This window comes from Paramisgurnus dabryanus, chromosome 10 (assembly GCF_030506205.2).
Source record: "Paramisgurnus dabryanus chromosome 10, PD_genome_1.1, whole genome shotgun sequence".
Taxonomy (NCBI): domain Eukaryota; kingdom Metazoa; phylum Chordata; class Actinopteri; order Cypriniformes; family Cobitidae; genus Paramisgurnus; species Paramisgurnus dabryanus.
The window spans coordinates 18,136,299-18,153,190 of NC_133346.1; the positions used below are offsets into that span (position 1 = coordinate 18,136,299).

Below are 16,892 nucleotides of genomic sequence, written 5' to 3' on the forward strand. Positions count from 1 at the left end.
CATATTTTCAAAAAAGTGGACTATCCCTTAACTGAATGTCTTCCATCTACTGTAGTTTTCAGATCATATCTCTCCTTGTGCACATTGAAATGTGGGAATTGGTCAAGAAACGTCAGGACAAATCGTCAATGATTACATATTGGAAAAGCAATTTACAAGCTATGAAAGGAAGCATAGGTTTCTATAACTATTCATTTAACCCTAAGTGGTTCACAGCTATCATCAGATGTCACTGACTTTTCCAACTTAAAATTTTCTTCAAGCGAGTCCACGGAAGATTAAAATGACTGATTTAATAAGAAAGATGATCTGACCAAACAGAGCTTGCACTGTCATCTAAGCTAATATGCCTGTCAGCCTGGCACGAAAGGTCTGTTAGATTAAAGTGTGTGTATGTGTGTACTCATCAAATGAAAACTTTAATGCAGTTTTGAGATAGTTTTAATACTGCCGCATGCTCAGAGTGAAGGCAGTGTCAGCATCCTCATTTTGTTGTTTATCCCGTCACTACACATCAAAAGCATTTCCAATCCTCAGCTGTCTCGCATTTATTTTAAAGCCCTATAAAACAGAAAACAAATAGGCTCCCATCGGTTGCCGTCGCTTGAAAGCCAGACATGGACCCAGCTGGAAGTTTTAATAACGCACAATCAAGATGTATTGTACACAGAAAGTCCATTTGAGGTACAGTCATTACTCTTAAAAAAAAAGTTTTCGTAGCAATGCCATAGTAGAACCATTATTGGTTCCCAAAGAACCTATGAAAGGTTCTTAAAAGGTCTGTTACTTACATTTAGGGGCTAGACACACCAAAACTTTTAAACACAGCTGAAAACGCCTTGAGGATGCCGAATGCCAGCTGTTTTTCAGCTGAGTGCCAGCTTTCTTCAGCTTAGCGCTTTGGTAGCTGTGATACTTCAGCTGCGAGCCGGTTGGTTGCTGTAGTAATGTCCCGCCCCTCCTCCACTGTGATTGGGCGGCCGTGTGAGAACTGACATTGACGAGCGGAGCTTTTCTCCCAAAGTTGAATCTCTTTCAACTCTCGACGCTCAGCGCCGAGCGCGGAAAAAACACTGAGCGCCGGTTTTCAGCGCGGAAAAGACCCGCTAGCTGCTGGCTTATTTGAAAAACGCCAAGCTTCCATTGGAAACAATTGAAAACATGCGCCGGCCGCGGGCGTAAAAGTTTTGGTGTACACAACCCCTTATATAGTAGAAACTTTTTTCCACTGCAAAGAATTTAATCCATTATAAGTTCTTTTATATATATATATATATATATATATATATATATATATATATATATATATATATATATATATATATATATAACTTTTAGGAACTTTTAAGAGTCTGTAAAGAGTCTACCTGCTGAGTTAGATTCAAGTTTAGTTCACTGGAATGGGGATTATGAGGACTATTATGCAAAATCCACTTTACAAAGTCTGTTGGCAGTGTGTGAACACAACCACCCTACAATCAAAAAATCCACCCACTCCTTTTTTTAATTCCCATTAAACCACTGCAGTCTTATTAGACTTGATGTTTTGATTATCTTGTTAATGTGACATCACATTGATAAAGCCCCGCCCCCAGCCATTGACTGACAGTCTTGCATTACCACAGTTTCCACCCGCAGCGGGTTGCACACTGTCCGCCATATCTCAATAGTGAGATACTATTTTCTCAAACTTTATTTACAGGAATCAGATCTATTTTTAACCGAAAGCGCTCACTCTCAGGTAAGGGAGTGAAAGCAGGAGCTCATTTGCATTTAAAGGTCAGACACGAAAATCGTTTTATTCCCACCCAAGTAGGGGCATTTGGATATGCTATAACTAGGGCTGTCACAATGATTAAGTAATCGTCTCGTTGCGATTGTTTGACCTAATCGCGATGATTTCAGATCACCGCAATGATTGAACATCTGTCTAAAAACACAAGGGGGAGCTGCAGCGCCTGTATAAACTAGACTATCTGATGCCCCTCCTTAACTGACAGTGTAACACGATACATTGCAAAGCCATTCAATACAGGTGGAAAAACCTAATAAATCTTAATATTTATTTAAGATTTAATTAAAATAATCACAACAATGTGTGAAAATTATTTCATGAACAAACAAAAAAATGTAAGAATTAAATGTCAAACCTATAAAACAGGCAATTAATCGCCATAATCGGCACAATTCATTAGGCAATTAACAGCCAAATTTCATGACCATGACAGCCCTAGCTATAACAAATGATCTGTGAGGTATTTTGAGCTGAAACTTTACAGACACATTCTTTGTTGGCGCACCTGAGACTTATATTAAATCTTGTAAAGATGCAGTCTTCCTTATTTACCTATTCTGACTTACCTATGGTTATTTGCTATGTTCTGTTATTTTCAAAAACCTTTATACCTGTGATTTGTCAATTACTGTACCTTTCTTTATGCATTTTTACTGCATGTGCTTTCAGATGGCAAACAATCTCCACAAATGATTATTACATTAATGAATGGGGAATTGGTGAGGGGTGGTTGGGAAGCTGCTTTTAAAAGATACATTTAAAGTTAAAACAGGAAATTGAATGTGAATCATAAATTCAATCCCATTCATAATGTGGCACTCTTTGACATCTGGTGGCATTAGGCATTTAATGGGCACTTTAATCTGATGAGGCAATAAATCAACTGGCATATGCTGTAATCGGTTCATACGGCATGATATCATAAAACAGGTGAATGATATATCACATATTTTTATGGAAATTGTAGAGAAGCTCGAACCATAGTAGTTCCTTAAAGAGCTTGAGAACTTGTTGTTTACGTCTTTTCTGGCACACCAGGGCCATGTTATTGTGAGGTCTAAGCGCTCAGATGTCTTGACTCGTTTTTACAAATGTCTGAAAGAATCTATTCACTTTTTTATGAATCTTGAGTGAGAAAAACCTTACATATTTTACAATTTGCCAAGGACCCATTTTAAACACAATGGATATGTTGAGAAAACTGTTAACAGTATATAATCATACTTGAGAATGCAGGACTGACATATGCATGTCGATATTTCTTAGTAATTCTCTGAAGTACCCTTAAAAACCCTGGCTAGGTAATTATTATATCTGAAAAGAACATGTTTTTTATGAAAACACTCTTGAAATGAAAATTGTTATCTTTTACTCATCTTTTCTTGACAAAACTTGTGAAATTCTTTCTTCTGTCGAACACAAAATAACTATTTCAGTGTCCACTGAGCTCATCTGAAAAAAAAACCCCAGATCTGTCGAGTTTTATCAAGGACAACAATCTTAAGTATATTTAACCTGAGCGCTATATCCTAAGGCATACAATTTGTGTCAAACTGAAATTAAAGTTGATAATCCCTAAAAATGTATACATACACCATAGTTTTGAAAGCTCACGTATGCTCATGTTCGATTCAAATGAAGTCACACCAAGATGAAAAACATCAATATCTTGACATCAAAAACAGAAAAAAGAAATTCAGCAAAGCGTCTGTTCCTCATAAAAAGGTATTATATGGCTTCAGAAGGTATAAAATAAGTCATGAGGAATATGGAGCATGTTTATGGTGCTTTATCAGGATTTATTCTGCATGGAGAATTTAAATGGGGCCATTTCCACCCCATTTTGTGAAACATGTCTTTGTCATGTGCTTTTACTAAAAACACAAACTGTCAGCACAGTGAGGTGCTGACTAAACTACAAGAGGAGCTGCAACTTTAAGTCACAATGAAACAGAAGTACCTTGTGAAGACTGACATCATGCACCGCTTGCATGTCCAACCGATCCCCATAGGGAAATAACAAAACAATCACCCTAACATGCATTTGTATCATAATGCAAAACTCCCCAAAACACCCAATCCTAATTTTTCTCTCCATAACAAAATTTGAGATGACCAGACATGGACAACGATTTTAACGAATTATTAATATATTGCTGTAGGTGATTCTATGAGCCTGGAGACTGTTGTGCACACTGTGAGTTTATGCAGTTTTTGCCTAAATGTGTGTAATGAATAAATAGTGCTCATAAATAATATCCTCTATTGAAATGATTGGGGGCTTGGACCTGGAAACAAGCCCACTGTATTATTTTTAGCTTCTGAAATGAAAAAAGGCAGAGCGGGACATAAATTTGTCCATCGAGAATCGTTGGAAGTTGGATGATGTTGCTGCTATTGTGTTTATTAACCCTTTAGTTTCACTTCATCACGCAGCTTTTCCTGTTAGAGATTTCTGTTAAAAACATTTAATTCATTAAAATTCTAGTATGTGTTCATTGTTCTGTCATAGTTTCTTCAAAATTAAGTTTTATTTGAGTGTTTTTAATAAAAATATTTTCATTTTCACCATGACGTGTACGCCCCAACGATTGCCCCGCCCCCAGTTAATCGAGTACTCGTTCTTCAGACCCATGGATTAATCGAAATGAAAAAATGACATAAATGCACATACCTTATTATATTATCTATATTTCGTGAATATTGTGCTGGTAAATTACTTTAGACACCATATAATTATTACTAATGATTATTCATGTAAGGGCTTTATATTAGGGCTGTCAAAAGTTAAATCGCGATGAATCGCATACAAAATAAAAGTTTGTATAATATATTTGCGTTTGTATTGTGTGTAATTATAAACACACACATACATTTAAGACATTTAACAAACATGTTATTTATGTATATATTTAACAATTTATATATAAAATAAATCAAAATGTAAATAAATAAATAAATATTTAGATTTTTATATATTTTATTTTATATATAATTTTAAAAATATATACATAAAAAACATGTTTTTTAGATAAATAAATTATATATATATATATATATATATATATATATATATATATATATATATATATATATATATATATGTTTCTTAAATGCACATGTTTTCATTTACAGTATATATATATAATATACAGTGCACACACATATATTATGCAAAAACATAATATTAAAATCTTTTATTTTGTATCCAATTAATTGTGATGAATCTTTTGACAGCCCTACTTTATATGATTATTACATATTATTATATAACACTATACTTGTTAGAAAGGCAGTAAAAATAGTTGTTTGTCAAAAGTGAAGGAAAGAAAAAGAATAACAGATTACGTCTTAGACATTAGAACTGTAAATGAAAAGATTAAATTATATTATATTATAATTTATGTTATATAACTTTGCTGTTTGATGACTAAATGATCACATTAGCTTCTATGTTGTATTTAATTAATGTTTATAAAAGACAAAATTAATAATTGTCATTTTCTTTAACAATTTTATTATTATACTAAACACAACATTTTTTGCAAATTAACATCCCTACATCAATTAAACAAAATGAACACTCCGGACATTCTGCTTAATAAATAAATGCAGTTGTTTAAAAAAAATGCATCACAGTCTAACAAAGGTAAATTATGACGAATGTTCTTTTGCTTAATGCACTTTAATTTCTGAACAAGGTGCAAAACCAAAAATATCAGATTTAATGTACTAAGTAAATATCTTTGGTCTAACACCTTTCAAAAAATGCTGATATTTAGTATATGAGCACAGGGACGGCTGTGACTACTGAACCTGCAGCACCCACAGCTGTGATGATATTTAGTGCAACAGCACTTTAGCTTGTGTGTGATATAATAAATCATAATATCTTATTCCAGAGTGTTCATTAAGTTTAGATATTCCAATACCATTTCTAAAGCCTGAAATTATTTCATTTCGGTGTAGTACTAATTCAGAACCAACAGATCTGAATTGTACTAATGCACTCTATTGAATAACAACAGATGAATAAGGTCATTCAAGCCCAAAGAGCTGGGCTTGGCCTTTCATTCCATCTCTCCCTTCCTCCTCACCAATGCAGATTCAATCACAGAGAAAAAAACCTCAGCACAGGCATCCCACTCACGATAAGCACGTCTCACCAGCATCCATAGGGACGGATTCCACAGAGCAAGGATAAAATGAAAAGATCTGGGCCCGGCACAGCAACACTGTGCTTTCATAATCATAAGCAGAGTGGATTCCTGCCCTTCCATTATTAAACATGCGTAGCCAGAAATGAAGACGATAATAAAAACATTGGAAAAGAAATAAGGAAAGTGTAAACAAAAAAGTTGCCTGTCACCTTTGGTTAGCAGCTGGTAAGGAACTGAACAATCAATAAACAAAACCACTTTTTTCATCTCAGGGAGTCAACGAAAATTGACTTTGATTTAATTTTCAAATTTAATAAGCAGAAAACCTCTTGCTTTTTAAAGTTTCAATATGTTTCCAGCTATAACGTACAAATTCATGGTGAAGCTGACATACATATATTCATCTTAATGACATTCGCTAATGTTGCATTCACGTCTTGTCGAAAATGACTGTAATTATGAGATGACAACTTGGAGATTCTACTCTGGTGGGCACGCGTCCTTGAAACCAATGGACTCATCCGTTTCTATGGCAATGCTCATGAAGACGAAATGTGCCGACAACAGACAAATATGTAAAACGCTTTGGTAAATGATGAATACGTTTCATAATTTTTTTAAAGAACAAATAAAGTCTGAGATAACAGTGGCCAAGAGCAAATAAAGCAGAAATAATGTGTGAAGCATCACATATACACAGTAAAAAAAATTTTTTTTTTTTTTTAACATACATGTTTAAGGGGACAAGCCACTTTTTTGAAAATATGCTCATTTTCCAGCTCCCCTAGAGTTAAACATTTGAATTTTACCATTTTGAAATCCATTCAGCCGATCTCCGGGTCTGGTGGTACCACTTTTAGCATAGCTTAGCATAATCCATTGAATCTGATTAGACCATTAGCATCACGCTAAAAATAACGAGCGATATCACGCAGCTCCTGAAAATAGTCCCCTGCTATTGAAAGTAACCAAGGGGACTATTTTCGGGCAGTGCTTAATATCACTACACCCGCTGCAGCCATGTTAAGGTGCAGCAAAGTCCTTGATTATTACGCCATAATGAGAGTATAGTTCCTAGCCATATCGGTCTAGAAAATTGCAACTTTTAATTTTCCCTCTGTCTTAGTACACGATGTAACTACAGCAGGGTTAAGTGAATTCAATGGATTATGCTAAGCTATGCTAATGTTATGCTCAAAACGGTAAAAATCAAATGTTTAACTCTAGGGGAGCTGAAAATTAGCATTTTTCAAAAAAAAGTCCCTTAAAGGGCCAATATTCCGTAGCTAAAAAGCACATTACTTTGTGTATTTAGTGTAATGCAATGTGTTCGCTCTGCAACGCGTCAATTTGTACAAATTGTTCTGAGAAAGCACAGTGTGATACGATTGGCCTGCTATCTTTTAAACCAGACATCTTTTAACACCCTAAAGAAAATAAAACATGAAATCTGGTCATATGACTCCTTTAAGTGAAAATTCTAAGTTGAAAAAATTTTAAGTATGTCACATGACCCAATTTCAAGTTTTTCTGTGTTGTTAGAGTGTTATAAGATGTCTGTGCATATAGAAGATCTGTAAAGTTGTAAAAAATTAAGTTTCCAATCCAGAGAGATCACCTTCCCAATACGGCTCTTTTAAACCCCCCCAGCCAGCCCCCAGCCCCCGCATGGACGTCATACTGAAAATAAATTTTGCATAACACCGCCCTAATGAATACACAAAGAGAGACGGTGTAACTTTCATTTGTACTGTAGTATTGTTCCTGGCACCAAGTCATGGAGCCACTGTTTTTCCATGCAAAAGGCAAACTACTTTGTTTGGCCTCCCAATAGAGGAAACATTTAGAAACCAGTGGCTAGGTTTTTATTTACAACACTGTTCCAGAACAGTAGAGCCCAAATGTTCGATTGTGTGCTGCACATTTTACGGAGGATTACTTTCTGAACACGGGGGAGTACAAGGCTGGATGTGCCCAACGGCTTAGTCTAAAAAGTGGAGCGATTCCAACCTTGCAAGTACACTCTGGATCTTCTGATTCACATCTATGTTTTCATTTTTAATGAATTTCCCACTGACGATTCAAATGCAAGTTTTGTGCTGTGTAGAGTAGTGTTAACAATCACAAATGCAGTCATGGTTTTATGTTTTAGTATCCTTACCTTACCAATCTTTTAAGTTCTGCTCACCTCACGCTAAAGTTGATCGATCAGCTTGGTCATCTGCAGTTTTGGGGGTAATGCATTACAAGTAGGGCAGGGCGATATGACCCAAAACATTTTCGAGAAAATGTTTTCGAGAAAATGTTTTCCATATAAGTCGATATCGATAATTATCATGATAAATAAAAAATCTTTTCTCCTGTCAAATTTAAAGGCAGATTTTTGCTCCTGAATGAAAATTGTAAAAACCAGACAGTTAATAATGGTTTTAAACTACTTTTTATTCAGAACATGACAAATACAAATACTAAAATCTTGTTTTAATGCACCTGTATTAAATGTAAATCTATTTGTTATGAAATCAACACATTTCTGACACAAAAGCAGCAAACTACTGTCACTTTAAGACCCAAGACAGACTGCTTTAAGTTTCAATATACTGAGTAACAGCTGTTTATGTTCACTTAAACAAGAAAGAAAACTTAGTTCATTGATCACGCGTGTGTTATACATATACGAGCTATACACGCTGATAAATGGATGTCAAGAGTGTCACGTTGCTGTGGGAGCGCACATACGCAAACACTATATTCACTGCAGTGTTGGATCTGCTGCTTTTCCTCAGTTTCCTGAATTTGTGAATGTCCTGTAAATATACTTTTAAAGCTGTGCGGACGTGTGCGTGCGCAAGGCGGACGCTGAATGAAAGTACAGTATACTGCACCTATTGTGTCTGCTGTGTTTGACGAACCCTGTTTGCGCGTCCAACATTACACACAAGAAAATGTTTCCGCGCATTTGGATTCCGTGATTCCGTCCGCGTTATCCGCATCGCGAAAATCATAGGTCTCTACTAATAAATGAATAACTTGCCTCATCTTCCACTACTTCAAGTCTAACTGACACTGTGATTGTAAACCAAGAGCGCGTGCCGCATCTGGAAGTGCTCGCGCAACATTATGCACAGTGCGTAAACATTATCGATCACTTACCGAAGTGTCCTTATTGTTTTATCGAAAAAGTTTATACCGGTAAAATTATCGTTATCGAATTATCGCCCAGCACTAATTACAAGTAACTTGCATTACGTAGAAATATTACTTTCCTGAAGTAACGAGTAAAGTACCGCATTACTTTATACATGACGACATCAATATTTGAGTTACTTTTTTAAAAAAGTAATGCAAGTTACTTTTTAGTTTAATTAATTTGATAAAAAAAATATGTACTGAATTAAACTGAACTTATACCACGGGCCTGTTGAATGCTTTATTCTGAATAATGTTCTATGGGTGTTGCGAATTTTTTTCTGTAAACCGCACACCTATCCTGTCAATTGTCTTAAAAATAGGCACCAGAGTGATGTTTGTGGTAACCGTGATATAAGAGGAATAATTGACTAATCCTTTGAATTATAAGAAAATAATGCACACCTGCCTCAGCCAACTAAGAAAAAGTAATGCAAAAGTAACTTAAAAGTAATGTAAGCCTTAATTTCCATAACAAGTAACTAAGTAACGCAATTAGTTACTTTTTTGGGGAGTAACTTAATATTGTAATGCATTACTTTCAAAAGTAACTTTCCCCAACACTGGTCATCTGCGTTTTCTAGGTCATTCAGGCTCATATTGATAAGGTAGTAAAGACAATCATTCAAACATGGTAAGGAGCGTCACATCTCCGTTTACGCAATTGAGCTATTGGGCCAATCACAACGCACTGGATAGCTGGCCAATGGGATCACACCGCACTTTCTCCGAAATATGAGCTTTGTACAAATCGACGCTTTACAGAAGGGTGGGACTTAGAGGTGCTACAATAATGTACGGTATGTGGAAAATAATGTGTTTTTTGAACCATAAAGCATGCGAACACATTGTATTACACCAAATTCACAAAGTAATGTGCTTTTTAGCCACAAAATATTGGCCCTTTAAGTAATTTTTAAGATTCACTTTTTACAGTGTATAAAAAAACTAATTTGGGCTTTTAAATGTTTAAGGGAACAACTACAGATTTTGCTAAAACAGTAGTGGCAAAGGACTTTGTCTACAGTATATGCTGAGGTTGCAGCTTCAAATCGGGAACATGACGTTATAGTTTAATCAGTAAAGTTGGCAAGAACTGAACCCCAATCCCCTGGAGTTGGTGGCTAAGGGAAATGCTGTCTAGGCTCTCAGCCATCATAAAAAGCATCTACTTTGTAATACGCCATGGGGCACCTTCCTCCCTGCTGCCATCCAGGTGTGCAACTATCTGCTAAATCTCCAGCCATTACACATCTGTTCTTCTTGGGATTAAAAATGTGTTATCTTTCTTTGCAAGTTTCACAATGCATTAAGTACCTGCTTGGATCAAATTCACAGCGGAGCAAAAGAACCTGCAGGAAGGATTTTGTGTTGGTGTTTTCAAATAATTCCTAAAGTAAAATGCTGAGTTTTAAAGAGAAATTCTAGCTGTGGATATTGAGAAACTGTGGTGTTGTGGTGTATGTTCGTTGTTGCATGAATTCAACACAATGATTGAATTACTCACAATTAACAGATTTTATTGTCTGATGTTTGGTTACCTCAATTTGCTCATTTGAATAAGCAGATTACCTCTGTTTCACTATTCGTTTTTTTCTTATGACATACGGCTTCTCTTTTAAGTGTAAATAATTTTTTGTTAAACATGCACGGTGCTTATCCATTGATAAGATTTATATCTTTGTGGTTAAATGTGCTCTTTGACATCAAAGCAGGGATCACAGAACTTAAAATTTTACAAAGGAAGGTTATGGTAATTCCTTAAATATTTTGGCTCCTATTCTTAGGACGACTAAAGTAGGACCAAGTCATGGGATTTTTCATTACTGTTAAACCAGTAACTGTTGCTTAAAAAAAAAAACATTGTTTTAACCCATGGCATGGCAATAAAAAGTTTCACACATTGGGTTAAATTAACCCATAGCATGTTTGACCCAACAATGGTTTAAAAGAAGCCAGGATTTTGAGTTGAAACAACCAAACCAATGGGTTGGGATCATCCATTTTTGACCCATTGCTGGGTTGTAAATAACTCAACCTGTTTAGATTGTATGCTGTGTTGTTGTTACTAACAAAGTAGGGAAAATGTGACCCGTGCTGGCAAAATGAGTCTGAATGCGCGCTGTCTAATTTTGGGCTAGAGAGGAAAAAAGTATAAATAAGTACATTAAATGGACTGCATTTATATAGCGCTTTTAACAGACCCATGGCCATCCAAAGCGCTTTACAATTAGCCTCACATTCACATTCATACACCGACGGCGGTGTCAGCCATGCAAGGCGCCAGCCAGCTCGTCGGGAGCAACTGGGGTTAGGTGTCTTGCTCAAGGACACCTCAACACTTGGTCCGGTGGAGCCGGGGATTGAACCACCAACCTTCCGGTTTGTAGACAACCTACATGAACCACTGAGCCACTGCCGCCCCTTAGCATTTAACATTAACATTAAAGGGATAGTTCACCCAAAAATGAAAATTTTGTCATGATTTACTCACTCTCAATCCCGCATAAATTTCTTTGTTCTGATGAACACAAAGGAAGATATTTTGAGAAATGTTTGTAACCAAATTGTTTGGGGATCCCATTGACTTCCGAAGTAATAAAAACGAATGGTATGAGAGTGGGTAAATCATGACAGAATTTACATTTTTGGGTGAACTACCCATTTAAGCCAACTTCAACCGATCGCAATGCTCTAAATCTAAAATGATCTTTATTTGTAAGTTTTCTGAGGGGTATACAGTCCTAAATGCGTACCATTTTGGTTTCGGTTTTAAAACATGCTGGAATTAGAAAATGGAGTGCAGGACATGTTTGATGTTAAAATAGCAATTAAGAAAGATAAAGTTTGATTGATTGATGTTAAGAGTTATTAAGAGCGATAAGACATGAAAACGATCTTCCTCGCACTGACTGACAGATCCACGAGCGCGGGACTATAGACATCTACACAGATCGTTTTAAAAATATCTGTTTTAACAAGAATTCATCCAAATATAATCTGTTATGTCTTAAGTGAATGTTTGGATAAATGTTGGGAAAAATTATCTGATGTGTAACATTATATTAGATCTTTGCATTACAGTAGATCGTAAAGCTGTCTGTCTTAATGTCAATCAAACAATAAAAGAAAGAAAAAAGTTGAACATATATTTCTCCTATAGTATTGTTTTAAACTTTGTGCATGCTAAATCTATTAGTTTTACCAGTGATTTTAAGGTATAAATGCATTTTTTTTTTTAAATTAAAATAATCAGCAAATTTTTTAAAATGTACTTATTACGACTCATTTTGCCAGCACGGGTCACATATAGCCTTTAAAATCTGAAGCTCAATACACCAGCTATAGATTTAGACAGTTAAAGAGATGCTTTTAAACACATCACATTAGATACTGAGGCAAAGCCGCTTTTGTGTGCTCTAATGGATTGTGACATTCAATATATCATTAGCCCTCATTTGTTTTTCCTTTTTCATTTAAAAGTTATTTTTGGTGCCGATTCACACGCTAAATGATGCAAAATTCCAAATGCATTTGGGCATGCATCCGATTAACCATTTTGGATTAGACATAGTTGTTAAATCATAAGGTATCATCTGATTATTTTCAGAAACCATTATTACTGACACTTATACTGTACATTATAGTTAGTATGAAAAAGCAAATAAAAACCTTTACATGAATGCGATGATGCCATCAAAAATAGTAAATGTGTAGGCAGTGCATTGCTTTTGGTAAAGCAACCCTTGACTCCTGGTTTTGAGTTTATTCAATTTTAAAAGGTGAAATTATGACAAGTGGACAAAATTGGACTTCCCTGATGGGCTTTTATGAAGGACCTCAGGAGTCAAGGGTACTTATCCCTGCTCTGATGATTAATTGCATCATGCACAATGAAGAATTTACCTCTATGTCCTGAGCCGTTCATTTGTTTTGATCTGATTTGATTTTAGGCTGCCTTTCACATGTCATACCTCACATTCCCTGGAGCCGGATATGGTGCAGGTGCAGGTACCTGTCCCATTGCCCAGCACCTCCATGGCTTCTGGTGTGGCTGCAGGGTTGTAGCTCATGTAATATTCCTGGAGCTGGGAGCTCAGGTTCTGTTCTGGCTCCTGACTCTTTTTCCTCCGCTTTCGACCCACAACTGAACTCTGCTGCAATAGCCGGGTGGCACCGGGGTAACGTTTCCAGGAGATGTAAATGACTGACAACACAACTGACACCGACAGGAACAGGGCAACACCTCCCATCACCACTTTGTGGAAAGACACGTCCTGATCAGGAGCTGGTGTCACTAATAAGCTATTGGAAGATGAGGATGTCCAGTGGGGGTCTCTGGGATGTGTATTTGTACGGCTGGGAAAGGTGGGGAGTTGAGGAAGTATGGGTGCCTCGGAGGCAGGTGACGGCAGGGGTGGAGGGGATGTTGAAGGATCCATTGTTGGTTCATCTGGTTCATAGGTAAGTTCAAAACTTGGCTCAAAGGTTTGGAGATACAGTGGTGATTGAGCAGTGATTTCATAATCATCACAGTCAATGTAGTTTTTTGTAGCCTCCATGACCTTTTCCCCTTGAAGTTGCTTGGGACTGCTGCAGATTATACTAGTGTCCTTAGTGCCTCTAAAATTCTTGAGCCAGACGACGAGAGGACAAATGCCAGGTCCACAATCCCACATGTTACCTGCAAGGCTAATAGTGGTTAGGGAAATCCAGGCGGCCACAACTTGCTGAGACACATTAGCCAGTTTGTTAGACTCCAAGTTGAGAACCTGAAGATTAGGTAGGCACTGAAATACTACAGGATCTAGTGTCTGTATCTCATTGCCAGAGACGTCAAGTTTCTGCAAGGTGTACCAGCTCCACGGAAGGCCTTGATTAACAGCTCGAATGCGGTTCCATTGTAGATAAAGGGCACGAAGATTAACAAGACGAGGAAAGAGAAAGAAATTGATTCGCGAAAACTGGTTGTGCTCCAGGTGGAGCTCCATGAGTCGAGATAACCCCAAGAACGCAGTGCGAGTGACAACACGAAGCCGATTATAACCCAAGTCCAGAAACTCCAAGCTCCTGCACTCTAAAAAGGCCCGGACCGGTATCGTAGTGAGCCCGTTGGAACGCAAGTGCAGATTTTGCAGTTTTCGAAGACCAAAAAACTGGCCTGGCTGCAGCTCCTGCAACTTGTTATAAGAGAGATCAAGACTTCGGAGGTTAGGTGCTCCGTGAAAAGTGATGTTATGAAGCTGTGATATCCTATTAGAGCTCAAGATCAATTCCTTCAACCGTCGCAGCCCCTGAAAAGCACGGCTATCCACAAATGCGATTTGATTGTGGTCCAGGTACAGCCAGAGAAGCTGGTTAAGATGGGCAAACTGATAGGGGAGCATTGTGTGCAGGTCATTGTAGCGCAGGGAGAGACCTTGGCAACTGATAGAAATATTTTCTGGGATGTCCTGGAAGCCAGCTGACTCACAATGGACGATCTTTCCCTCGCAGCTGCAGCTATAAGGGCACATCCTTTCACCAGAACCCAACAGCAAGAGGGAGGAGGCTTGGAGAAAGATGAGGCCCGCTAATCTCTTGTCACATACAACAGAACCTGAAAAGGATAACAGCACAACATCAGTTATCACATTTAAGTCAAATAGCATTTTCTCAGTTCTCAATGCTCATATGAGGAAATACTGCTACCATCTCCACTACTAAAGGAACAGTATGTAAGAAATGTATATCAATTAATCATAAAATGGCCCTGATATGTCACTAGACATTAAGTAATCATTTTCATTTCAAATACTTATATCACTGGCAACAGCAGTCCTGCCAGGATATTGTCATTTAAAAAGTGGAGTTGCAGCCCTCAACTGATGTTTATGTTGTCATGTTGTGTATTGGCCACGAGTTGGTTGATTGCAGTACCAGTTTTAGCCACAAGTTGTGTTGTTGCAATACCAGTTTTGGCCACAATCCTACATACTGTTCCTTTAACAAATATATATTATATTTATGCATTTGGCAGATGCTTTAACTCTTTCCCCGCCATTGACGAGATATCTCGTCAATTAAGAGAAACCGCTTCCCCGCCAATGACGAGATTTTCCGTCTTTCCGCAATACCGCTATTATCCACCAGGTGGCGCACTTCCGAACTTTTTAAAACCGGAAGTATTGCCCTATGGCAAGCTGCTGCATGTCCGTGTCTGTTTTAAAGATCGCTCTGAATGGGATCTCTATGAAAAGTCCGTCACAAAAATGGAATTATCTCTGCTTTTTGCTCAAAATATGGTATTTTTGCAAAAACCTACCCATATTCAAAAGCTGATTGCAAAAGAACCACTAAAGGTAGGATGAAACGGTTTTTTTTGTTTGAAAGCAGAGGGTCTGTTCTTTCATTTGGTATATTGTATGTTTATATATTTAAAGAAGAACATTTTCTGGAAGACATTAAACTTTGGTGAAAATCATGAAAAACGCTGGCGCTGGCTGGCAACTTTTTTTAAAAACGCTGGCGGTGAAAGAGTTAATACAAATCAATTTACAGTGCATTATAAGCTATACATTTTGTATTAGCATTTGTGTTCCCTGGGTTCAAACCCATGACCTTTTGTGCTGCAAACACAATGCTCTACCACTGAGCTATACAGAAACACATAACGCTAAGCACATTTATCTTATAACCTTTTCATTCCAACATATTACTTAACGTATATGCTAAACTTTCTTAATTCAAATATATTTTCTTTATAGTATCAAGTACATTTTAATTAAACATAACTGTAAAAAAAATTATTAAGCATAATAATCTTGGATTTTCAAGTCATTTAAACTTTAATTTTTTTTCTTGACTAGTTTTTCAATCTTGACTAGTGACAGTTCTTTAAACTAATAACTAATACAAAATCTTATTTCAACTTACAACATAAAATCATAAAATGACTTTTATATCAAGTTGATTATACCTAAAAATGAATTGCAAAACTTTTTTGACTATATTGACTAAATTAGTCAATAGGCACATTATGCATAGACACTAAACAAAAAAAATTAGCAAAACTATAGATAAACACAATATGCAATAACTATTTTAATAATCGGCCATGATAGGCTGACTACATAATTTGAATATGTGGTGGTCTGTCACTACAAACTGAGAAGTACATTTGCAAAAATAGAAAGTTCACAAATTTAAAGTCAAACTTGAAGAAATACAGCAGTTCTTGGCATTTCTGATGAAAAACACATAAACACTTATTTGGATGAATTTACAAGGAACCATTTAGTATAATTAGCAATTACCACTTACTAATCTTCTTTAAATTGAGACTAACATCCGGCAATAACTTTGATACCATATTTTTAAACTCTTCTATGGGAATTGATTAGTCAATTAAAGGCAGAATCATTTTATCAGACATAATTCATTTAAGCTATTACATCCACTGTTCCATTTTGTGTCGTCTGTGCCAAAAGATGATGCAAGATGAGCAATTTCGTTAAAATCTTTTGCCTCTGAAACATTTTAAACAGTTCACTTTGCCAGGCGATATAACAAAGAATAAATTGATTGGACTCGTAGAGCCCTTCTGCTGAGGACTCGTACTACATGTGCCATGCATTCTGCATTACCTGCTGTCGCTGAAAGAACTGAACAGAGGCCATCCAAGCATACAGAGCAAATTACAGAGTCATCAGTTTCACATAAAATGCAATCCCATCGGTGCTGTTAAGAAATTTTAGAGAAATGTGGGA

General features: G+C 36.6%; 1 protein-coding gene across 2 annotated transcripts in view; it reads right to left on the reverse strand.

The window, feature by feature from the left end:
* Nucleotides 1–16,892, reverse strand: part of lrrtm4l1 (leucine rich repeat transmembrane neuronal 4 like 1) — a 46,727-nt gene that overhangs the window by 13,773 nt on the left and 16,062 nt on the right. Inside the window, exon 2 of one of the 2 annotated variants that reach the window (XR_010544846.1) lies at nucleotides 13,051–14,743. Coding sequence is in view for 1 of the 2 variants with exons in the window: in XM_065290490.2 (XP_065146562.1) it covers nucleotides 13,119–14,743 (1,625 nt within the window). In the remaining variant the exon portion in view is untranslated. The remainder of the gene's footprint in view (nucleotides 1–13,050; nucleotides 14,744–16,892) is intronic. The other variant, XM_065290490.2, reaches the window with a different exon arrangement.